Source organism: Alexandromys fortis, unplaced genomic scaffold (genome assembly GCF_014885135.2).
Source record: "Alexandromys fortis isolate MF-2015 unplaced genomic scaffold, M_Fortis_MF-2015_v1.1 scaffold_153, whole genome shotgun sequence".
Lineage (NCBI taxonomy): Eukaryota > Metazoa > Chordata > Mammalia > Rodentia > Cricetidae > Alexandromys > Alexandromys fortis.
In genome coordinates, this window is record NW_026068032.1 from 1716480 (window position 1) to 1742101 (window position 25622).

Sequence of the window (25622 nt, forward strand, 5' to 3'; positions counted from 1 at the left end):
GGTTAGCTAAAATTTAAAAGACATATACCTAACATCATGAAATTTCTCAATCAGCTAATTCCACAGTTAGTCAAAACATCAAAGTTAATCAGGAAAGGAGGTAGAGGGACCAGATTCCAGCTGTAAGCTACCCACACTGTCCATAGGGACTATGGGGAGGATGGAGAGCTGGTGCAGATGGGAACACCGGGTTCCAATGGGTTTTTCTTATTTGTATAATTATTTGAGAAACTGATTTTTCCACCTTATGCATGAGGTATTTTACTGGAATTGTTTTGCCAGGATAAAGATAGCCTTAAATGATCAAAATGATACCCAAGCCTTCGTGGGAATTTCCCTTGAATTACAACATTTCCTGGCAAGAAAAGAGACGGGTCTATTTCTTCAGGGACGTTTCTTTCCAGTTATTAGAATCAATACACTCGAAAGACGGAGCAGGGGGAGAGAAATGTGTAGAGTCCGCATCTCTTTGGGCTGCATTTTGAGAACTGGAGGGCGTCCCTTCCCACACCAGAGAGGCAGTCAAGCCCACGCCCCCGCGCTGGGAGAGGTCTGTGCCCCTCGTATCCTGTCAGCTGCTGGGACTCCAGGGTCTGCTGGGAAAGCCCAGGGCTGAGGTATAGGACTCCAGGGGCTCCTTCCTGCCTGAGAACAAGCTCCTCAGTGTGTGGACACTTTCTAGTTTATGGCTGTACTTGCTGGCTGTTGAGCTAAGGGGGAAAATCCACCACAAGCATCTGAGAGAGTTGAACAAACACCATGACAGGCTCCTAATAGCCTGGTCGGAAACTAGGCCTGAATTTCAGCTTACTGGAACTTAATGAACAGTTCTCTGAAAAAAATCACAACCCGCGGCAACCAATCAGCAGGCTCCTCACAGCCTTCTGCTAGCTAAAGACAGCTTTTGGCCTTGCAGCTGGGAAGTCCCTAACCACTAGAGACACCTACCAATCCTACAACAATCGTAAACTTTTTGTTTAAACCCATCAATCAGCCCCCAGACTGAACTCCCCTCCATGGAGTTCCCCTAATCTTTTGTTGTTTTTTTTTTTCGAGACAGGGTTTCTCTGTGGTTTTGGAGCCTGTCCTGGAACTAGCTCTTGTAGACCAGGCTGGCCTCGAACTCCCAGAGATCCGCCTGCCTCTGCCTCCCGAGTGCTGGGATTAAAGGCGTGCGCCACCACCGCCGGGCGGGAATTTATATTTGTTAAAATGTCCTGGAAAATATGCTTTCTAACTCAGCTTTATAGGAAACTGTGTGTATGTGTATCAGTTGTATATGCATATATGGGTGTGCATATAAGTGCACGTGTGTGTGTGTGTGTGTGTGTGTGTGTGTGTGTGTGTGTGTAGGCCAGAGGTCACCATGTGTCTTCCTCAATCTCTACACTTATTTCTGGGACATTTTCTCTTACATGGACTCTGCTAGGCTGGTTGACCAATGAATCTAGAGAGCTGCCTGTCACTGTCTCTCCCAGTGCGGTCGCTACAGCCACAGATCGCTGCCCCCGTCTTTTACCTGAAGACTGGGAAATCTGAACTCAGGTCCTCCTGCTGTCTAGAAGGCACTTTACTGACTGAGCCATCTCTGCAGCCCAACAGGTAACTTTTTAAGCTCTTGAAAATCATTTATGTTATGGAAGTGTCTAATCCTACAGGAATGCCTTCCAGAAAAAGAAAAGGCAAAAGCATGCTTCACTTACTTTTCCACCTAAATCTCCTGTTTATTCTAGACTGAGTCAGCTGTGCTGACGTAAATACTTGGCAATCAGGGTGCTCTGAAAATGTTTTCTATTTTCATTGGATGTTTATCCTAAGGAGAAATGTGTAATGTCTTCATTATTGCTTCATGCTGATGCATATTTATGATTTAATAGTCTACCACTTTTGGAACTTTCTTACATTTAAATTTCTGAAAAATGATATTTACATAATTTTCCTTCAAGCACTTGAGTAATTCTCTAGTGTACTCGTTCATGATTTCACACACACACCCTTTCGTCTTCTAGTGGGGTCTGTTTATCTTCTCACACAATCAGGCTGTTTAGATGAATATCGGAATAATTATTGGCTTTTAAAAATCATGTAATCAACAACTTGATATGGCTGCAAATGATATGTATATTTCATCAGTTTAAAAATGTACATGTTTTTTCTAGCAAATTCTATATAGATGTTCTTTAAAACTATTTTGATACATAGTATATAAATAAAGGTGGCTTAATTCTGCTATTAAGGACATTTTAATGTCATATTCCCACCTTTGGAATGTGAAAGACATTTCTACTTACTATTGGTACATTATGTATGCGTGTGTGCATATATACCAATACCTTATACAAGAAAACATTTTATATATCAAATGTTCTGCAGGGCTTACTATTAACACACTCAAGGCCAGCTTCCTGTATCTGTCTTCTAGTCATCTTGCACCAGACTCTCCCTTGGTTGTCATCACTCCTGAACATGAATACTGAACCATCCAAGCCTAGTCAATAATTATGAAAAACTCAAGAATTCTGTGCTTCACTTCTCATGGTCCTTCCGCTCACCATTGGTCACCGTCTGTATCCAGCACACACACACACACACACACACACACACACACAGACACACACACACGCACACTTCCATACTTCCTCTAACTTCCAGTATCCCCCTAAGGCCCACATGCTAGAGACAAGGCTTCCACTCTGCAGCCCCACTGGGAGCTGGTGGGACTTGGGAGGGACAGAGCTCACTAGAAGGCTGTTCGGTCACTGAGGACACGCCCTAGAAGGGAGTATTTCCTGAGCAGCCAGCCTGGCCTCTCTTTCTCTGTGCTTCTCAGCTTCCAGGGGGTGAGAAGCTTTGTTCCACAAGGCACACCCCTCCACATGCTCTGCCCCATCACAGAGCACAGAATTCCAAAACTGTGAGTCCAAATAAATGTTTCCCCTAAGTAGACTATTTCATGTACTCTGTTGTAACAATGGAACACTATGGCTATAACAGAAAACACACAAATACAGAGATGGTTGCCTTGACCTATTTTTTAAATGTATATGCAGATTTCTACTGTTTGTACATAGATAAACACATAACAAAACCTATGAAATTAATTTACATATAGCTGTATATTTAGATACCAGTGTTGTTTCTTTCTCTTTGGTCAGAGACCTTAATGCTCTCTTGTAATGACTCCACAGCTTGAGAACAAAAGATATTGTTTATAGGCACCTCTTTTTCGTGCATACTATTTTCTAAAACATACCTTGAGCAGGGCGGCAGTCAGCACACATTTTGGCTATTTCTTTGTGCATCCGGTTGACACCCCATGGGTACGAGAATGGGATTTTTTCCGCTGTTTTAAATCACGTCTAAGGGAGTCAGGGCTGAGATGCCAGCCTTGAAGAGCTGTTTTCTTTATCAACTAAATTAGGAGTCTGCCTCATCCCTACTTCCTAGATCAGCATCTAGCACATGTAACAGACATTCAGAAGTACAGTTTCAGAACAAATAAACAAAGTACAATCTTTTTCTCCTGTACATGGATATGGATGTTACATAGGACAAGCAAGTGACCGGTCACTAAACTGCATCCTAGCCCTTTCTTTCTCTCTCTCTCTCTGTGTGTGTGTGTGTGTGTGTGTGTGTGCATGCGTGCATGCGTGTGTGTGTGTGTGTGTGTGTGTGTGTGTGTGTGTGTGTGTGTTTTAGAAAGCAAACCACTAAGTTGCCCAAGCTGGCCTGGAACTTATAGTGATCCTCCTGCCTCAGCCTCCACAGTAGCCAGCATTGGCAGCCCACACAACCAGAACAATTATGATTTGGATTCATGTGGAGGTAGCAAAGAGGAAGAAGTTTCTTCCATTTTCTGGGCTGTGATACTATGTACTTAGAACACCGTGAAGAGAACCCGGCAATCTTGAACTTGGCGATCAGGAGCAGAGAGGTGTGGCCTGTGCTCCACCAGATAATCAGTCACTCTGGCTACACAGCCCTAATATGTCACCAACTCTGACCTCGAGCTAGTCCTTGGTCAACAGGTTTGTCACCCACTGAAGACCTTAAGCTCACCACGTGGCCTTAGCCCACACAGGAAGCTCCAACCCTGAAAGCAAATGTACAGAAAACATCTGAAGGATGCACTGGCAAAATCAATGTCCGCTGATCATCCTGAGCCCGCTGGACTGATAACAGCTTGGGGAAGTGACATGCCTGGATCTAATAGACTAGTTCCATGTACAAACCCTACTGACAGTCACTGCCACCTTTAACCTAAGGGTCGCCCAAAATGTAATTTTCTTCATTGCCCATTTGGAAGTAGGTGGCCACTCAGGGTATCACTGGCAAGTCTGAGATCCAGGAGACAGGAAGCCAGCTGACCTCACTCTCGCCACCTCAGCACTGCTGATACACAGCCCACCAGGCTAACTCCCTTTAAGTCTGTGATAACAATATGGCAAGCATGTTTAATGCATTTTAATGTCTTAATATTTGCTAACTTAGAGCGAAACATAACATGTACCCAGAGTTGGCACCCAAGAAAGCTAAACGCCTTGGCCATCTGCTCCTTTAGCTTTGACATCCGTGCCTTCTGCTTTTACTGCAGCAGCCACTTTTCCGCTGGAGGCGCAGATCTGAGCCCTTTGAAAGACATCTCCGTCCCTCCTGATCTCAGCTCATCTGAAATGATGGCTGGTATCTTTGCTTTGAAATTTACATTTGAGCTCCAGGGGTTGATTCACACGTATGCAGTTCCATTTCCCTAATCTCATTCCTGGCCTCCCTTTTCACATCAGCTCCCCAAGCCTGTTTTCTGGTCCCCAGAACTGTGCGGTATTTTTGGTGCCTCCCTCTCCTTTGCTCACCGTCTCACCGGCACATTATCCCACCACACATCACAGCTCTGCCTGCGCACTGCTGCCTACTCTGTCCAATTGATCGTTGACACGCTCAGATTTGTTTACTCCGGCACAGGCACTGCAGCCAAGACAATCACATTCAGGGCTTCAGGACTCGCCTGTGACAAAACGCTGAAATAGGGGAGATGTGTCTGGTGACCTCATGTCCAACTGCTGGTCCCATGGCTTCCACTGTGACGTGAGCCACAACTGTGACCAGGCTGTCTTCAGGTATCGCCAAGATTCCTTGGGACCAAGCAAGGTAGTTCCAGAAAACACACATAATATAATTCTTCATTGTGTGACCTTAGTGTGTTATTTATTTTTCATGTAAAAAAACAGAAATTGTTGAGAGGATTAGTAAAAAACATCATATGTGAAAAAAGATGATGTAAAAAAAGATACAGTAAAAGCTGATTAAGAATGTGAATGACAAATAAAGTGGCGTTTGTCTTGTTTCCCCCAAGAATATCCCACAGGCTAAGGAGACTGACAAGCCCAGTGTGAGGACCTGAGTTATATCCCCAGTACCTAGAAAATCAGAGCGTGGAGATGCATACTTGTTAGCCAGCTCCAAGGAAATGGAGACAGGAAGATCTCTGTTACCCCAGCTCGCCTGGCCCACTTAGTAAATTCCAGACCAGTGAAAGACGCTGAAAAAAGAAATGAGGAACGACATCGGAAGTTGTTGTGCTCTTGCTTCCACATGTCTGTGTGGGCACAGGAACGCACGCGCGCGCACACACACTCACGCACACACACACACGCACACACGCACGCACGCACGCACGCATGCACGAATATAAGAGGTCTGTACCAGTCATGGGCTGGAGTTAGACTTGGGATAGGAAATTACACGCAGCCCGAACCATCTGTTAGATGCGCTGCAGTCAGCCCACAAATCCTGACTGATGCTACAATGCTATCAGACATGTGAACACAGTCCTCAGGTACTCAACACACCGAGAAATATGTTATCTTACAGTTTATGAAGCCTGGAGTATCTCAGATCATCACAAATGCCCAATTAAAATGTGAGCCATTTTACTCGACCACCTTGTCAGGTTGGAAATGCAAGCTAATCAATACAGCTGGGCAGCAAGGCCAGGACATGTTGCCCAAGCTCAGACTGTGCCAAGAATTTAGCTTGTGGAAATGGCATACTGTGTTTGTCAGAGTTGCTGACCCCATGAGACCTTTTTCATTGATGCCTCCATGAAACCAACAACCAGATACCAGACTTTCAAATAACTAAAATAAGAACATTTTTCTAGAAGATGATTAAGCTCAAGAAAAACCTTTTGGGTGGTCCTTGGACTTCCCACAGGGCAGGGAACCCTGATTGCTCTTTAGGCTGACGAGGGAGGGGGACTTGATTGGGGGAGGGGGAGGGAAAGGGGAGGCGGCGGTGGGGAAGAGACAGAAATCTTTAATAAATAAATTTTAAAAAAAAGAAAAAGAAAAACCTTTTGGCTGGTACATCCTGGAACTTTGTTTGGGTGGGGGAGAATCCTGTCAAAATGAGCAGTCATTTAAAACCTATGCAGTAATGTTTCTGTTTAGGAATTATTTTATTTGGATATGAACCCTCCTACACAGAATAATGCTCTTGACTACAGACATCTGGGCTGGGCAGTGGAGGTGCACACCTTTAATCGCAGCACTCAGGAGGCATGGGCAAGATCTCTGTGAGTTCGAGGCCAGCCTGGTCTACAGAGCTGGTGTCAGGACAGGCTCCAAAGCCACAGAGAAACCCTGTCTTGAAAAACAAAACAAACAAGCAGAAAAAGACAGACATCTGGCTTGAAAGGTTGTTCAGTGAGTAAAGAACCAGCCTTGCAAGAATGAGGACATGAATTCAATCCAGAACCTACATTTAAAAAGCCAAGCATGGTAGCACATGCTTATAACCCCAGCACTGAGAGGTAGAGACAGCTGGGTCCCGGGAGGGCACCGGCCGGCTGACCTAGACTGTCTACCTGCCGATTTTCCAGCCACTGAGACCATCTCAGAAATACGGTGCCTGGCTCCAACATCACAGGCATGCACGGCCTCCCCACTCCCCTCCCTCACTAATATACAAAAGGCCAGCATCTAACCTTCCGTCCATTTCCACGGCCCTCCGGTCTAGAAGATGGTGCGCAGATTCCTTGGGACAACAGCTGTGTTTTTTCTGGCAGTTCCAACACTTATAACATAGGTCTTGGCAGCTGAAAGACTGGCTTGCAAACCGCCATGAAGTTCTTTGGGAGTTTATAATTTGTGTTTAGGGACTTTTCAAATAGGAAAAAGAAGTCACTTATGTTTTCACAAGCAGTTCCAAACTCCAGACTGTGTCAAGGGTGACGGGCCTCTGCCTGTGAAAGGCCAAAGTGGAATTTCATAACCAGTAGAAGATGATGGAACTCGACCCAAGGAATAAACTATACGAGTTAAGATTTTTGTTATAATTCTGTAAGTTTACACCACAGGATACGGTACTTTCTTGCCCCTTGGAAGTACTGAACTTGGTTTTCATAATAAGCATGTAAAGTCTAGAGAATCAGACATCCAAACGGCTACCATAAAAATACTCTGTTTCCTCGCTCGCGAAGCCGCCTCTCAGATGAGTTCATCCCACAGCACAAGCGATAGGTCTGTCTATGCTGCCGCAGGTAACCGGGACGGAAGCGCCTCCTTCTCATTGCTCAGCAAGGACACAAAGGCTAGAAGGCCCCTGGCCACATGGGAATTCATCACCCCACACACACATACAGGTTTCCAGGCCTAGAGGCTCCCATCAGTCATGCATTTGTGCCTTAAGTCATGGCCTGGGGTGTTGGCTGCAAAATATCAAACCCAGGCAAGCATGGGTGCACTGAAACCATCGAAGCATTTGAAAGAGAGCAAACACGACACAATCTGCAGCAAGAACTTTTATATCCAAGGGCTGGAGATGCAGCGTAGAGGCAGGGCACCATCTAGCACGTGTCAGACCTGGGTTCTAGTCTCAGCATTGCAAAACGGCTCGGAAGTCTCTATGAGAGCAAGTTTCCATACAGCAGTGAAGCAGTTAAACTAACAACGGCAAAGTTGACACCACGAGGAGCCAGGAGCCGCAGGTTGGTCTGTGAGAGAAGCTGGTCACAGGGTGCATTCTAAAGGAGCTGAAGAGACAGGAGCTGGAGCTAAGCAGGAAGGGTCTAGTATACAATGCAAAACACCGGGGCAGGGATTGTTAACTCCATGATTCGGGCTTTCTCCATGTGCTTTGGTAATCAAACAACTGATTGGATGGATGGATGGATGGATGGATGGATGGATGGATGGATGGATGGATGGACAGATGGACAGACGGTCAGATGGATGGACAACAAAGATTGATGACAACTAGGGATTCTTGTGGGCTTGTGTATAAGACTGTTTTGAAAACTGGCCTTTCTTACAGAAACCCAGGGACATAGCCCACAAAGCATGGAGTGCTGTGAGGATCTAAGGAGAGCAGCTCAGTGTCTCCCTACAACTGTCTGTCATCCCTGACAGAACAAAGCCACCCAGAGCATGTAACCAGATACTTCAGGGTGCAGCAAAACAGCTTTTTCAAAAAGCACAGGCAGCCAGTGTAAACTCCAAGTTCTCTGATACGGTCTTATTTGTGGGATCTGCTTGGCTCTATGGTGAGGTAGACAAAATGCTCCTTTCCACAGAACCTGAAGGTGGAAGACCCTGTGGCTGCTCCATCTCCTCCACTGTTCTACTAATTCTTGCAAGGATATAATACTTGGTTTAATAGCTCAGTAGTCACACGCCTTGCAGACATAAGTGTATTAAACAAGAGAAAGTGATCAACACTGTATTCTTGTGATAGACGACTTCCAATGTGAATTTGACTGAATTTATAATCATCTAGGTGATGTGGGATTCCCCTCTGATTGCTGTGAATATGTTTTATTACCATTGGTTAATAAAGAAGCTGCTTTGGCCTATGGTAGCCCAGAATAGAGCCAGGAGGGAAAACTAAACTGAATGCGTGGAAAAAGAAGGCAGAGTCGGGCAGGTGCCATGTAGCTGCCTAAGGAAAATGATGCCAGATCCTTACTGGTAGGCCACAGGCTGGTGGTGGTACATAGACTAATAGACATGAGTTCATTTAATATGTAAGAGCTAGCTAGGAATATTCCTGAGCCATCAGCCAAACAGTGCTGTAATTAATATAGTTTTTGTGTGATTATTGTGGCTGAAAATGAATGCACAGACTCCATTTACAAACTAGGAGACAAACCATTAGGCATGCCTGTGAGGGCATCTCGGAGAGGTTTAGCTGATGAGGGAAGACACACCCTGAATACAGGCAACACCATCCCAAACCAGAAAGATGTCTCAGTGGGGAAAAGCACTGCAGCAGAGGCCTACTGACCTGAGTTCAATCTTGGATCTTATGGAAAATGAGGGGACTGTCCTCTGATCTACCCATACCCCTACGTACACATTCTCATACTACAGCATGTCCACCCACCTATATCCATTGGATCTCTCTCTCTCTCTCTCACACACACACATACACACACATTACATACACACATCCCAACACGGTCCCCATACACACATACACACAATGCTAATTTTAAAAACAAGCTGGACAGCAGCACTGACCCTAGCTGCAGACTCAGGGTAACCAGCTCCTCGTGCATCTGCTGCCGTGACTTCCCTGCCACACTGGACTGTATTCTCAAATTGAGAGGCAAAGTAAACAGTTCCTTCCTTCCCCAAAGCAAAGTCAAGCCACTAACACCATGGCCCAACATCCTCGTGCCTAGTCCACAAGCCTTTTGTTTCATCTGATAAAAATACAAAGGCCATGTCGACTTTTCCCCTCAAAGGGCTTTCATCTCAGAGCACGGTTTTAATCTCACCATTTTCTAAACAGAATCATTCTCAATTTATTTTTCTTAGCAAATGAGAAAACACTAATAAAGCAGTAATGCATTGACCATTATCTTCAAGAACTTGGTGATCTGTGGTAGACTAGCTAGCCCACTGAAGAGCCTAAGGGTCAGAGCAATCCACGTCTGCCTACAAGCCTCTAACAGCTGGGAACTTCCCGATTCTCTAATTTTACTTTCACCGATTTTATTTCTCTGTGTACAGCGTGTGCACATACTTTACATATTGGACGAAAGCTGTCCATCACTTAGAATAAGGAAGTCACGGTTCTGTATGCGCAGCAGAGGCTGACTCCAAGCGTCTTACAGGCCAGGCAGTAAGCAGCACCAGGAATCTGCAGAGTCCTCGGGGCTAAAGTTCATGATAGTGGCCTTCATGGACAGTACTGCCTGAGCACATGCTCACACACCTCTACCTCCCGAGTGTGTCAGCACCTGGAACCATCCCTTTGTTTCCACGTGCACTGTGTGTGTTGTATGTGTGCGTGTGTGTGTGCATGCGTGTGCGTGTGTGCTTGTGTGCGCGTGTGTGCGTGTGCTCTCATGAGTACACGGACTTCCTCGGCAGGGGGACTGTCTTGTCACTGCTGGATCTCCAGGGCCCTCACAGACTAGGCCCTCAGCAAATATTGTCTGATGCAATAACTAACTGCTGAGAAGGAAGACAACAGATTTATGAGCCATGTCAGGAATTCGGGTTTCATCCCACAGCCAGAGGGAAGAAGAGGATGGTTTCCCACGGGAGAACGGTAGGATCTGATGTCACACACAGCACACAGGTTCCCCAAAGAAAACTGACTGGGACAGAGGAGGACGAGGTTGATAAGCCCCAGGCTGGAAGTTACTCCCGTTTGTTGCCAGAGGTTTCTGTCCCACCCAGTCCCGCATGGTCTCCTAAAGGCTATGGGCCAAAGGAGCTCCCTCAGCAGTGGTACTTAACGAGGTGTCTAAAAAGTAGAATCAAAGGTCTCAGTGATGATGTAAAGGAGGGAGGGAGGTGGGGAGAGGGCTCACTGGTAAAGTTCCTGCTCTGCAAACATAAGGACCTGAGTTAGATGCCCAGATCCCCCACCACATCCCACACACATACAAAAGCCAGGCATGGTGGCAAGGACTTGTAATCCTATTGTTGTGTAGGCAGAGACAGGGAGATCCTGGGGCTGCCTGGCAAGCTACCCTAGCCTACTTGGTAAGCCAACAAGAGAGATTTGCCTCAAAAAAAAAAAAAAAAAAAAAAAAAAAAAAAAAAAAAACCTGTGGGTGACTCCTGAGGAACAGCACCTGTGGCTGACCTCTGACCTCCATGTGCCACACCGTGATACTCTGCATCAGGACAAAAATCACATACACCAGAGAGCCTGCAGGACAGCTACACAAGAATGCCCAACAGATAGTCTGAAAAATGAACCAGACTGAAACTGGAAGTTGAACCTAAACTTGTCGGGGAGCTGCTATCTGAGCAGACCTCTCCCTTGCAGCTTCGGGATGCTTGCTGTGCCAAACCTGCTCAGCGTCAGCTGCTGGTGGTGACACCTTCCTGGTGTCAGACTAGTCTTCAAGCTGAATCCTGAACTATAGCGACAGGGGCCAGGCCGACCACAATCTCCAAATTGCTCGGCAGCCTAAAGGGGAGAAAAACTCATTATGAAGCCATCTGTCCTGAGATCCTGTCCTGGTTTCTAAGCCAAAGAAATCAGAATCATTCTGAGAACTTAAGTAGCGCATACAGTGGGGGCAGGCTCTGCTGATGCCTGTCCTACATGCTAGTTTGCTGTGCGGCAGCCAAGCCCGCGGACAGCTGCAGGTGTGTTACCCGTTGGTCCCTCAGCTGTGCTTTCTTCTCTACAGGACACAACCAGCTCACAACTCTGGGCACTGGGCATTCCACCGGGAAAACATAGATCAGGCTTTGACCAGTACATTCCCGTCTGAATTCTGTCTTCAGCCCTACATGAAGATATTTATGTACAATAAAATTAAAAGATAACAGTAGTGAAGAAATTAATGGTCAATTTCAATCTCAAATGTAATAGGGAAACTTTCCTGGAACCAAGTCTTCCCTCCCCTAATTTCTTCTGGTCTGTATCCCCAACCCCCATCCTTTCTCTGTGTTCTGTAGGACAGGGGTTCCTGTAGCCCAGACTGGGGTCACACTGTCAAGGACAACCTTCCGCTCCTGATCCTGTGCTGAGAATACAGGCCTGAACACCATGCCTCTTCTGTGCTGTGCTGCGGACAGAACCAGGGGTCCCGTGTGTGACAAGCAAGCTCTCTATCAATTCAGACAGTTTAATTTAGCAAAGCTAAGCAAATCCTCCAAAGAGAGACTAGCTGGAGTAGGCTGTCCCCAGGGAGGGAGCAAGCCAATGTATCATGTTGTGAATTCTAAAGAAAATTGTATGAATATTTATGATGTGGGTGGCATTCTGCTGGAGTAAGGTGACCTTATTTCCCTCCCAAATCATGCTGACTGGATCTCCATTTCAGGGGATTTCTTTACATGATCCTCTAGAAAAGCCCACAGAGGGGGCATCAAAATCACAATGACACCAATCTTTTGGGAATGCAGCCCCCACCACGATTGCATAGGTGTGGGAAAATGCCCTGGTACTGTAGTTTCTGATATAGTGGGAATGACCTGATTGCAGCTTCAGAGATGTCCAACCACAGAGGAACATTCTGATTTTCCATCAGGGGTCACAGCTACCACAGCAATTTTTCTGTTGCAGAATATTATTTTAAGATGTGTTACTTTTGTATATGTGTGGAACATGTGTTTAATGACGTAAAGGTGCGTTGCTTTTGTTTATGCCACATCTGCTTACATCTGTGAGGCTGTGATTCTTTGCCTGTCTTAAAACACCTGATGGTCCAATAAAGTAACAAATGGCCAATAGCAAGGCAGGAGAAGGGATGGATGGGGCTGGCAGGCAGAGAGGACAAGTAGAAGGAGGTATCTGAGAAGAGGGAACAAGCAAGAGAAAACAAGGAGAACACTAGGAGCCAGCCACCCCGGCGGCTGTGGAGTGAAAGTAAGACACCCAGAAGTGAGAAAAGGAAAAGGTAGTCAGTGTGGCGCATCACACCCGTCTGCGCTCTATGCACCGCCATACAGTTCGTGAGCCGGGCAAGGGGCTGGAGACTGAAACACACAAAGACTCACAGACAGAGATACAGAATGCCCCAAGAATGCCCCAAGAATGCCCCTTTCACTGTGTACCAGAGCCGCTTATATAGAGATCCTTAACTGATAGCCATGCCCCAGCCAAACCCACCAGAAACCACACCCCTGCCATCAGGAACTCCTGAGGGTCTCCTGCTCAGAGCAGCTGCAAGCCTTACAAGTTGTTTACCAGAAATTCAGGATCTGGGGGGGGGGGGGAGTTCACAGCTCCCAACAAGTCAGGATAAGTTCAGTTAATAAATGTTGGCTAGGAACAAGCTAAGGCTGGGCATTTATAAGTACTAATAAGTCTCTCTGTTTTTTATTTGGGAGTTGGATGGCAGACCAAAGAGCCAAAAGAGTAAAAAGCAAAAACCAAACAACTACTCTGTTTATCAGCTCTTGTCTGCCCAGCATCACTCTGACTACTCAGATGTTACCCTTCATCCACATTTAGAGCTTCATGGTGCAGCCAAAACCTTTCCCAGGGCTCAGGGTGTCATTATCACAAACACCCACCTGGTGTGGGAGTCCCCTCTGTATGCTGTGATTACCATTGGTTAATAAAGGAACTGCTTTGGGCCTATTGCGTCTGTCTGGAGTGGGAGAATCATGGCGACTCCCTGATTCAGCTTCTTTTCCCAGCATTCTCTTCTGTTTACTCCACCTACCTAATTTTCTGTCCTATGAGGGCTGAGGCAGTTTCTTTATTATTAACCAATGAAAGCAACAGATAAGATACAAGGCCCACCTCCAGCATGTATCATGTTCTGGAAGGCAACGTTTCACTATTCACTGAGACAGAACGCTGCCCACACTCTTTAGTCCAGTCCACTGACTCAGCTCTCTACAGAAGTAACCAGAGGTGCATGTGCTCGTTCTGTGGCCGTAACAGATGCCATGACCAATAGCAACAACAGGAAGGAAAGATTTATTTGGCTTATACTTCCTAGTCACAGTCCAGGAAACAGCGCTGCCAACAGTGGGCATGGCCCTTCTACATCAGCCACCAACAAAGACACCCCACCCCACCCTCACCCCCCGCACAGATATGCTGACAAGCCTATGGGATCTGGCCAATCCTTAAACTGAGACTTCCCTCTCAGGCACTCCTAGGCTGTGTCAAGTTGACAGTTAACGCTAACTAGGACACATGGAAAGATCGGTGCCTACTGACCTGGAACACGGTAGGTGCCTGCCTGACACGGAAGATGCACTGGGTTTGATCCTCAGCAGCACATAAACTGAGTGCGGTTACACAGCTTTATCTTACCAGAACTCGGGAGGAAGAGGCAAGAGGATCAAAAGTCTTAGACTGTCCGGGACTGTACAACACGTTCAAGACCAGCCTGGATGCATGAGACTCTGACTCACAAAATAAATAAATTTAACATAAGAAAATCTGCAGCTATGACTTCCCAACCATGACAGCTATACCCTCAAACTATGAGCCAAAATAAATACTCCTCTGTAGTGATATTTCATTTGTATTTTAATAAATAAAGCTTGCCTGAAGATCAGAGAGTGAAACAGCCCCACTGGGTCAGCCTTAAAGACCAGGCAGTGGGGACACACCCTTCTAATCCCAGTAGCCACACCAGTTGCCACAGAAACCAGGCAGTAGTAGTGCACACCTTTAATCCAGCACTAGAGAGGAATGTAAGATGGGAGGAGATTGAAAGACCAGAGAAGATTCCATTTTTGTGCTGGGCCCTTTTGGGACCTTGAACTATACCCCACCCCCAGGATAAGCTAAAGGCTGCAGAAGAGCTGAAAGTCGCCCCCAGGACAAGCTGAAGGCTGTAGGACCCCTCTTTAGAGGAAGTATTAGCTAATGGAGAAACCTAAGTTACATAAAGTTGCTGACTGCAGCCCATTCCCCCGCTCAGCTTCCCCTATCAGCTGGGCGATATTTCAAGCAGCCCCTGCAGTTAGCACAGAGTCAGCAGATGTCTAGCTGATGTAACCAGGGGGCTGTTGCTCCTCCCCTTAGAAACTAACAGCCTATTAGAAGCTAATGGCTAAGCTTTACCTCACCTTTATAGCCTATTATGATATAGGAGAAGTAAGTTTGTACTTTGAAACTGTAAACGTGTGACTGCTTTGTGGTTTTTGTCTTTATAAACCCTTACAACAACAGACAGGGTCCTTCTCCCCCCATCTGAGGTGTCAGACCGTGAGGCAAAGGACCCGTGCTAGCCCATTCTTAATAAGGGAAACCTTGCTTTTGCACTCGGAAGTGTGGCTCCGGGGTGGTCTTCTTGGGGGTTCCTGGATTCAGACACAACAGAGACATCTCTCACACACAGTCTCATCTGAGATTCCTGGAGACAGGACCGCCATTTTCGGACTTGCTTTTCTGACCTTCAGCTCGAACCCTGATTCCTCTCTCTGAGTTTTTATTAACCGTGCTTCACTCCTTTCCATGGGAAAATAACAAGTGTGGCGTGGCCATGCTGGCCAGGCACTCAGGAGACCAGAGGAGGAGCGCCACTTGAGCCCAGAAGTTCCCGGATTTACAGAATCACATACATTAAAGAGTAATTGTATAGTGGTATAATTAACTCTCAAGAAAGCGGTTTTAAGACTCCTGTTTGGTCCTAGTTACATAGAAAGTTGTCAATGTATACACGTGGGGATTAAAGACAAGCAGCAGACATGCCTCTCTTGAGCTTGTAAAGTTGATGGTTTCAACTTTATTTCCGCGTTTCCCACACTTTCTACTCCAAATGTGCTAATCTCATAATCAGAAAAACAAACATTTCTTAGAAACAGCCCTGGAGGCTGGGGTTGTAGCTGGTTTGGTAGATCGCTTTCCACTCGTGTCTGAAGCCGTGGGTTTGCTCCCCAGCACGCTATACACTGAGCTGCTGGTCCACACTGCAGGCCCAGCACTCAGGGGGTGGAGACAGGAGGACTGAAAGTTCAGGTCCACTCTTGGTTACTGGGGTGTCACATAATCCTCAAAAGTCACAACATGCTACAGCCTACACCTCAATGATGTGTGGCTAGATATCCCGAGAAAGGAAGGTATATCCACTAAACTGTGTTTCCCCCAAAATGCGCGCACGCACAGTGCATGTCTACAGGCCCAGCTCTGAGGGGGGCTGACCGGCAGGACTGCAAAGACTCGGAGGTCAGCCGGAGCTGCACACCCCACCCTTCCAACCTCGTCTCGCACGGAAATAAGGTGAGAACAGGCGACTGGTCCCAGACTCCCAAACCGGCGCTAGGTTCCACGGCAGCACCCCACGGGAGCCCAGACACTCACGTCTCCTGAAGAATCACCATCTGCAGGTCTCCCCGGCGTGGCCAAGTAGCGTTTCCGCACCAGGCGAGATGAGGCAAGGTGAGGCATAGCAAGGCTACAGGCCCGCCAGGGTGCACTGCCGCAGGGCCCTCCCTCAGTCACGCATGCGCAGACTCGCGAAGCCCGAGCACCCCACTTGTCCTGCGCAGACCACCAATCTCAAGCGGAGCCTCAGCCACTCCAGAGGCTTCCCGCCAAAGCCACTTCCAATCAGCAAGTGCCAGCGCACCAATTCTAGCTACATCCAATCATAGGTGGGATATGAGACCTAAGCCTGCCCCCAAAGTGCTCTGGACCAATGAGCATCCAGGGCGAGCTCGTTAATTACCCGAGCTTCTTGCTCAAACCGTTAGGCGCTCGAGAGAGGCGGTTTAGGATCCGTGCTGAGGGACGACTGAGGTGCTAGGAGTCCAACATGGTGAGAGCAACCCTAGACTTGGGTGGGCTTGCTGGAGAGACACCGCCATCTCCTCCTCAGAGTGGGGGGTTCGGCGGGGGGGGGGGGGGGGGGGGGGGGGGGGGGGGGGGGGGGGGGGGGGGGGGGGGGGGGGGGGGGGGGAGCCAGGGCTGGGGGAAGGGTGAGTGAGGAGCTGGGGTGGTAAGCTAGGCCCCGGGAGGTGAGCTAGGCTCGGGGACAATGAACAAGGACTTGGGGGCGAGCCAGGGCTGGGTTGGGGGGGTGAGCCAGGGCGGGGCTGGGGAGTGAGCCAAGGCCCCAGGGATGGTGAGCAAGGAGCTGGGGGGGGTGAGCCAGGGCCCGGGAGCGGGGCCGAGCGAGGATGGGGGAGGGGTGAGCCAGGGCCAGGGAGGGGAACGAGGACCTGGGGGGGGGGAGCCAGGGCCGGGAAGGGGAAATGAGGAACAGGGGTGGGAGCGAGGACCTGGGGGGAGCCAGGGCCGGGGGGGGGGGGAGCAAGGACCTGGGGGGTGAGGAGCCAGGGCCGGCCAGGGTGAGGGGGAGTGATCGAGGGCTTCGGAGTCCAGAGGTTGCAGCAACCTCCCTCTCCAGGGTCCTCGTTGAGCTCAGGTTCTCGTGAGAACGGGATTCCCCTTGGGGTGCAGCCCCCACCTGGAGTCCCAGCTCTGCAGATACTGACCAAAGAGGCTGGGCAAGAGTTCGAGGCTAGAATTCCAAGCTTCAGAAAAGACAAAAAGGAGGGTGGCAGAAAGGTTTTGGAGAGAGAGCATTTGTCTCGTGTTTTCCGGTTGCCAGTGCCCTTGAGTGAGGGAACAAGCCATGGCGTTGGTTCCAGAAGATTCTAGTAGCTACCAAGCTTTCTGGTCTAATGCTCACCATGGGAAAAGTAAAAGTTGCCGACCCCAAAGAGCCTTTGTTTGGAATTTTAAGATCACCTACAGGTGTAGGGATTCAGTTTGCCACCTGCTCCACCCAGCTTCCTAGAGAACCTTTGTGTGCTTGGTGCCAGCTGCCGGTGGTCATGGTATGGGGTTTGTAAGCGGTACTGTGTGTTCCCACCAGAAAGTAGAGCTGAGCATGTGGCATGCGGTAATCCCAACACAACGGAGGCTAAGGCGGGAAAATTAGACATTCCAGAGTAGGCGGAGTTAGTGAGTTTGAGGCCAACATAGGCTGCAAGACCTTACAAGAGGGAAAAGTAGAATAGAATCTTTAAGATTTGTTTTCAGTTGTGTGTAGAGTGTCTGTGAGAAGTATGTGTTCAAGAGTGCAGTTTCCTAGAGAAGCTGGAAGAGGGCACTGAACAGGCAGGAGCTGGATGGAGTTAGGCGGTGGTGAATTCCCTCTGCAAGGACCTCTCTTAGCCTCCCCAGCCGGAAGAAGGGAACCTTTTCCAATACTTGCATTCATTTAAAAGTAACACTTGCTAACAAATGCCAGATAAGAGCTAGGTCTAGATGGGCCTGTGTCACGGTCTCCTGATCCTTGCCAGCCTCACTCGTCCTCTTGCCTCAGTCTCCTGACTGAGCTGGTAACTGTCGTGTGCCACCACGCCTGGCTTCATCATTTTTTCATTAAATTGTTGAGAGGACATTTCAGTCCTCTTAGCCTTATCTGCGTGGAACTTGGTAGCATGTTCTATCTGGTTTGCTTTCTGTTGCTGTGCTAGCATGCTAACCAAAGCAGCTTGCATGATGAAAGTTTGTCTTTCAGCAGGGACACCTAGGCAGGCACTGAAGGAGACCACGCAGGAACACTGCTTACTGGCTTGCTCTGCCTGCTTTCTTACACAGCCCAGGCCTATCTGACTAAGATGGCCAGACCCTCCCGTGTGAATCATTAATAAGAAACTGCCCCACAGATGGTGCCCCTTCCCGCGTGACTCTAGTTGGTGTCGAGCTGACAGAAATAACCAACACGGTGTTTTTGTATATGCCTTAATTTTTCAAAATTAACTTTTGAAAACTTGCACAACTTCCCTATAAATTATATAGAATCTTTGTATATTTGCTTCAAAAAATATCTGTCTTGTTTTCATTGAAGAAGTTTTTGCAGTTTTTTCCTGGTGTGTGTGTGGGGGGTTCTGTTTATTTTTGAGACATAAAAGCCTTGCTGGGATTTTATAAATAGTAGATAAGGCACTGTATTTGCTTCATTTTTGCATTATTTACTTATGTGCATGAATGTGCACATGGCTGCAGTGGGGCTCAGAAGACTGCAGGAGGGGTTGGTAGTCAGTGCCTTTCATCACTGAGCCATACGCCAGCCCTGTATTTTCTTTTATTAAGAAAATTGGTGGCTAGGCGTAGTGACATATACCTTTAATCCCAGCACCTGGGAGGTGGAGGAAAGTATCTTTGTGAGTTCTAGTCAACAACCAGAGCAACACAGTGAGACCCTGTCTCAAAACAAAAAAGAAAGAAAATTGACAGGAAAATAGATAGCAAAGTTTGGGCCTTTCCGGCTTGTGGTGCAGCACAGAAGAGCCAATTGTAAGCTCAGTGGGGGATCCATGACACCTATCTAAGGTGTAAAAATACTTTGTCAAATAAGAATACTTTCCTATCTTGTGAACATCAACTAACACCTATTGTTTGCTCTGTGGGATAAAACCATCGCTGTTTTGTTTTTTAAAGTTGATCAGAAACATATGTAACTGCTGATGGGCTAATTCAACTGTCTGCACTCGGAAGATAGCACGCCAGAAGGTGCATGCCAGCAGTTTATAACTGCAGCCGCACCATGAGTGCAGGCAGCACGAGCATGCATACACTTTGCATGACATGCAATACAGTGTTATCCTTCGTAAAGTTATGCTCAAGACCCCATGATTTATAAAGAAAAAGGTCATTTTCTAACTAAGTTCATAGCCACATTAATAGCTATCCTGAGTCATGTTTGGTCCATGGGCCACAGATAGCAAACCTCTAGAACGTGTGATGTGACATCCTGACAACTGCATTTGATCTCTGCATATGTGTGGGTGACTTGTTTAAAACTGGACAGGTGGCTACTGGGTGTAGTTAGGTCCTGGCATGAAAGCACTCCTTTCAAAATGATGACTTGGGTGAAATCCAAAAAGGTTAAATCAAAAATCAAAAGAGGGTTAAAGAAGCCATAGCTGGATATGGTGGCACAAGCCTATAATCCTAGCACTATGTATACTGAGGCCAGCCTGGGTTATGACGAATCCCTGCCTTAAATTTCTGAATAAAGAAAAGATTCAGGATAGACTAGCATCTCAATACTTCACTGTCTGGGAATGTTACATTCCAGAAAGTAAAGTGACTAAACAGAATGGTATCTTTATGAAGAATATTAACTCAGATGTGTTCCTGAGTCAGCTTCCTGGTACAGAATGGATGGAGAGTGATAAACGGTGGCCTAGACGGGCAGAAGGAAGACACATAACTGCCGGGTTGGACTGGGTGACCTGGGACCTACTCCTCTCCTTCCTGGAGTATCTCTGCTTTAGTTGGCCACAACTAAAACCGGATACTCTTCAGAGAATTGCTTCAACTCTCCCTCATGAGCCCTTAAACTTGAAAGCGTTTGGAGAGTAGCAGACACTCTGGGGCTAACTGCTACTTCACAGAAGGCTAGCTTGGTGTGTGGGCTTACTGCCATAATCCTAACACTTGAGGGGCTGAGGCAAGAGGATTGCCACTGGTTTGAGGCCAGCCAGGGTCAGTGAAACTATATCCAAATAGGGCAGGTTTAGAGCAACCCAAGCTGTTTGATCTCTCTGTGTGTGTTTGTCTTGGGATAGGGCTGGTCTTGAACCTAATCTTTCTTCTCAGTGCTGGGATTATTATGGCCTGTGCAACCGCACTTGGTGGAGTCAGTTTTGATAGAGATAAAGGCATGCCTGAGCGTTGCTGTAAATAAAGTGTGGAAAAGACACTGTGGCGCTACACAAAATTAGGTTGGTATGTCATACAACTTCAAGTGAATGAAGGTCTTGTTTCTGTTCTGGATTCCAGCGTGAGTGTATCTCTATCCACGTGGGGCAGGCAGGTGTCCAAATTGGCAATGCCTGCTGGGAACTGTACTGCCTTGAACATGGTATTCAACCTGATGGTCAGATGCCAAGTGACAAAACCATCGGTGGCGGGGACGACTCCTTCAACACATTCTTCAGTGAAACCGGAGCTGGCAAGCATGTGCCCAGAGCAGTGTTTGTGGACCTGGAGCCCACTGTGGTCGGTAGGTGCCTGGGTCAGGGTGGCAGCTTTCCTGGGAGAGCGTAAGTGTCTCAGGAAAACCTGCTGACATCTCTGCAGAGTGTACAGCTGTACAGATGTGTGCTTGTGACTTTGTTGGGGGAGAAACTGAATATAACCACGTATAACCACAAACTAGGAGATGCTGTTGACATATAAGCACAGTAGAATTGCATGGCCCTTGCCTTGAAAGACTCATGGCCCATATGGTCTCTCTAGATGAAGTGCGCACTGGAACCTACAGGCAACTCTTCCACCCAGAGCAGCTGATCACTGGGAAGGAAGATGCAGCCAATAATTATGCCAGAGGTCATTATACCATTGGCAAGGAGATTGTTGACCTGGTCCTGGACCGAATTCGAAAACTGGTAAGAGGGTTGCAGAGGAGGCTTCATGTGGTGCTTGTCATGGTCCAGAGAGTTGCTCTTGATGGTGGTGGGAGAATGGTCATTTTGGCAAAAGGGTTAGAATCAAAAATTTCATGAGTTTACCAAAATACTTTACCACAGAGCCTGTGCTTTGATGCATCCATGGGTCTTCATTGTGGTGTTCAAACTGCAATGTGTGGTGTAGACAGTGGGTTTGCGTCAGTTTGCAGAGTGGAACTCATGAGGCTGGGGCATGGCTCTGTAGGCACTGGCTTACGTTCTCTGGCTTCCCACAGGCAGATCTATGCACAGGACTGCAGGGCTTCCTCATCTTCCACAGCTTTGGAGGGGGCACAGGATCCGGGTTCGCATCTCTGCTCATGGAACGGCTTTCAGTGGACTATGGCAAGAAGTCCAAACTGGAATTCGCCATTTACCCAGCCCCCCAGGTTTCCACAGCCGTGGTGGAGCCCTACAACTCCATCCTGACCACACACACGACACTGGAGCATTCTGACTGCGCCTTCATGGTGGATAACGAAGCCATCTATGACATCTGTCGGCGCAACCTGGATATCGAACGCCCCACATACACCAACCTGAACCGTCTAATCGGGCAGATAGTGTCCTCCATCACAGCCTCCCTGAGGTTTGACGGGGCTCTGAATGTGGATCTCACGGAATTCCAGACCAACCTGGTGCCGTACCCTCGCATCCACTTCCCGCTGGCCACCTACGCCCCCGTCATCTCAGCTGAGAAGGCGTACCATGAGCAGCTGTCCGTGGCAGAGATCACCAATGCTTGCTTCGAGCCAGCCAATCAGATGGTCAAGTGTGACCCTCGCCACGGCAAATACATGGCCTGCTGCATGTTGTACAGGGGGGATGTGGTTCCCAAAGATGTCAATGCGGCTATTGCTACCATCAAGACCAAGCGCACCATCCAGTTTGTGGATTGGTGCCCAACTGGCTTTAAGGTAGGACTGGGTACTGTGACCGTTATATCTGCCAGTTCCTGCTTCAGGGCCATCCAAAGCTTTGGGCAAGAATTCGCCTTTCCACGTCAGGCTCCAAAGAAAGCATGTATTGTAATTAACTTCTAAGTGACTTTATTTTTCCAAATAATGCTGAGTATCCTTTCTTAAAACCATCAATTACCAAACCTGAAGCAGACGAATGAATTTTTCTGTTGGTGAAACATGGAGAAGCAAGGACATCCGGGGAGGGAGTGTCTCACAGGTGTGCTGTGCCTCGCCCAGGTTTCCTCCCAGCTGAACCTGTCCCCACAGGGGGACAGTATGAGTCAGGCTGGCCGTCCCTACAGAAAGAGTCTGCCAACACCAGTCGGCATCACTGGTTTACCACAGTCTTTTACAACCATTTACTTGGACTACACTAGTTTCCATGTTTAAGAATTAGGTTTTAGCTTGGCATTGATGGTGGCACATGCCTGTGATCCCAACACTAGAGGGTTCAAGGTATTCCTTGACCCCATAGTGAGTTTGAAGCCAGTCTTGGCTTTGGAACTAATTTTTATAGCCTTTAAGTAAAAAAATATTAAAACTATGAAAAGCTGAAACTCTACTTTCGTGAATAACAAAGCTTTCTGTCCTGATAAAATGGAGCAGTCTTTGCATATTCGAGGCATAGTCTGCCTCCTATGTGGGTGACGCTGGTTGACAGCCCAGCAGAGAGGAGCAAAGGACCCCTGTTCATCTTAAAGTGGGCTGTCCTTCTTGATCAGAGGAAGACGTCTTATGTCTCTGTCCTTGCCTGTGTCCGTCTCCAGTCTGACTGTTCCTATCTGCTGCTAACAGCCATCTGTTCATCAGGGTGTGAAAAGGGTTTATCCCCCTCAGCTACGAGTTCTTGCTAGGGTTCACTGCTACATGGGCGTTTCCCACACATTCATACCAAGAGTTCCTCTTCCTTTAAGCATACAGTATACCGTGGGTAGGGTTCTCGTTCTTTGCCTTTGCTGTTCCAGTCCGGCCATTAGTGGTTTAAGTAAGTCCTTCAAAATCGTATGTGTTGCCTTGTATAGGTGATTAGTCCCCCAAAAGTATGGTGTATTTGCAGCTTAACCTGGGTCCACAGCTAGTGAACTTAGTATTTCTGAGGCTATTATAAACTCGACTGTATGTTCTTCTCTGGCAGGTGGGTATCAACTACCAGCCCCCCACCGTGGTGCCTGGGGGAGACCTGGCCAAGGTGCAGAGGGCCGTGTGCATGCTGAGCAACACCACTGCCATCGCCGAGGCCTGGGCCCGCCTGGACCACAAGTTTGACCTCATGTACGCCAAGCGGGCCTTCGTGCACTGGTACGTGGGAGAAGGCATGGAAGAAGGGGAGTTCTCAGAGGCCCGGGAGGACCTGGCAGCGCTGGAGAAGGATTATGAAGAGGTGGGCGTGGATTCCGTGGAGGCAGAGGCAGAAGAAGGGGAGGAATACTGAGTGTATGGGTCTTACTTCCCCACCATTGAAACTAAAGGGCTTATTTACTTATTAAACTTTCTGTATCGAGGCATTGCCTTCCTGTGTGCTGTACTTTCTAACAAAATTCCTTTCTAGATACCTGCCTTTCCTGCATAAATTTCTCTAGGGAAAACATGAGTTTTTCCCTAAGAAATGATAAACCTGTCTGTGTCCAGTTTTTTAAGTCCTAACTAAGGACATTAGGGTGATGTGTTTAATGTGTGGAGTGCTGCGGGACTAGCACAGAAACGGACCCTGTCTTGGTTTGCTGGAGACAGCGTCCTCCTGGGCCCCTGGCATGTGTCCTGGGACTGCAGAGCTCAGTGCCTGATGCTTCATTTCTACTTAGCCATTCACTCCCCCCACCCCCGCCTGGTGTCACACGGCTGTTGGAGGTTATCCAGAACCACCCACCATCACATGGCCCTGTTGTACTGAGGTGTTGAATACTGGTCTTGGTAGGTTCTCTTATGCAATAGCCAAGCGTTTTCTTGGCGATGACCTTTTTCCTGTCAAGGACTGCTCAGTCATATGTCAGTACAGAAGGTTCTTGTGTCACACCGTATGACCCACATGCAGTCGCTCCTTCCTGGTCGGTCCACATGAGCCATGTGTGGATGTGTAAATCTTCCAGAACCATTGGTCAAAACAAAGCTGGTGTGAGGGTCCAGATAGTTGAGTACAGTAGAAAATCTGATGTATCTGGGCTTGGTCTACTCTCTCTTCACCTGCTAACTGGTGCTGAGCAAAACAGTTTTCCTTCTCTGGACCTCAGTCTCCTGTGAAAGGACTGCAGGGGGCCCACCCTTCCTGCTTGAGCAGCATGGGTTTGTGCTTCTGCAGACTTCCCAGGGTGTGGCATGTGCCTAACCAGCTGTCAGAGGCCAGGGCTCTTGAGGCCTGGCTTCCAAGCACATCTATTTCTCGTGACTTTAAGTACTGCTTTCAGTAGTGGGCACTCAGACCAGCAGCACTGCCCTGATATGGATGTCCTGGAGCGCCCAGTGTGGGCTCAGGCTGCCATAGAGCCACAGGCGCTGATTCTGCTTCCCAGTTGAGAAGCTCACTGCCTGTGTCCCTAGAGAAAGCCTTTTTTAGTGAGAGGGTGGACGGTACTCCACACCCAGTTCTCCAAATCAAGACTGCAAGACTGGCTTCAGGCACAAAGTGGCCCAGCACGAGAGAATATGGACAGGAAGCTGGGGGATGGTCTAAAGCAGACAGGATGGATACCTGGTCTCCCTCTGTAAGAGGACACTCTAGGTATCCTTGCTGCCTACAGTGCAGTATCAGCCGTTTATACGTTGACCAGGGCCTGGGCATTGAGTGTGGGCTAGGAGTGAGCACCAACCTGCTGCAAGCATTAGTAGCTCCAGAGGGACTGTGGGGCTCTGTCCCTTGGCTTCCTGCCGATTCCCTGGTTTGTTGACCTGGTTTCCCAGATCTGTACCTTCACACCAGCTACCCAATATTTCTAGGCCAGAAATGCTTCCTGCCACTCAGTCTATGATTTAAACCTATCTGGTTTTCATGGTTTTTTTGTTTTTGTTTTTGTTTTAATACTGCTTAAATTCCATTTTTACTTAGCTGGGGGCCATGTTCATAGCATGGCATCTGTGTGGAGGCTGACTTGCAGGAATTGGTACTCTCCTCCCACACTGAGGTTCCCAGGATGTAAGTGCCTTTATACACTGAGCCATCTCGCCTGTTTTTAGATTTCCTACTCTCGCTGGCCTTAACCTCATGACCCTGCTGCTTCTACATGCTGGGATTTCGGGTGTGAACCACACTTTCCATCTAAACCTGATGCTTGTGATAAACCAAGCTTTGTGGTTTATCCTTCCTTACACCATGGAT

The 25622-nt window shown here is 47.9% G+C and overlaps 2 protein-coding genes across 2 annotated transcripts in view; one reads left to right on the plus strand and one right to left on the minus strand.

Annotated features, from left to right (window-relative positions):
* Positions 1 to 16364, minus strand: part of Lmntd1 (lamin tail domain containing 1) — a 246941-nt gene extending 230577 nt beyond the window's left edge. Inside the window, exon 1 of the mRNA XM_050164714.1 lies at positions 16243 to 16364. Within this exon, the coding sequence (XP_050020671.1) occupies positions 16243 to 16262 (20 nt within the window). The 5' untranslated portion in view covers positions 16263 to 16364. The remainder of the gene's footprint in view (positions 1 to 16242) is intronic.
* A 246-nt stretch (positions 16365 to 16610) lies between these two features.
* LOC126515208 (tubulin alpha-3 chain) lies at positions 16611 to 23813 on the plus strand. Its single transcript, XM_050164712.1, has 5 exons — positions 16611 to 16699; positions 20683 to 20905; positions 21142 to 21290; positions 21587 to 22267; positions 23448 to 23813. Exons 1-5 carry the CDS (start codon positions 16697 to 16699, stop codon positions 23742 to 23744), a joined length of 1353 nt encoding a protein of 450 aa, XP_050020669.1. The 5' UTR covers positions 16611 to 16696; the 3' UTR covers positions 23745 to 23813.
* The last annotated feature ends 1809 nt before the right edge of the window (positions 23814 to 25622 follow it).

Coding starts and splice junctions, on each gene's coding strand:
- LOC126515208 (XM_050164712.1), top strand. Junction 20,906..21,141: donor CCTGGAGCCCACTGTGGTCG/GTAGGTGCCTGG, acceptor TGGTCTCTCTAG/ATGAAGTGCGCACTGGAACC. Junction 21,291..21,586: donor TGGACCGAATTCGAAAACTG/GTAAGAGGGTTG, acceptor GGCTTCCCACAG/GCAGATCTATGCACAGGACT.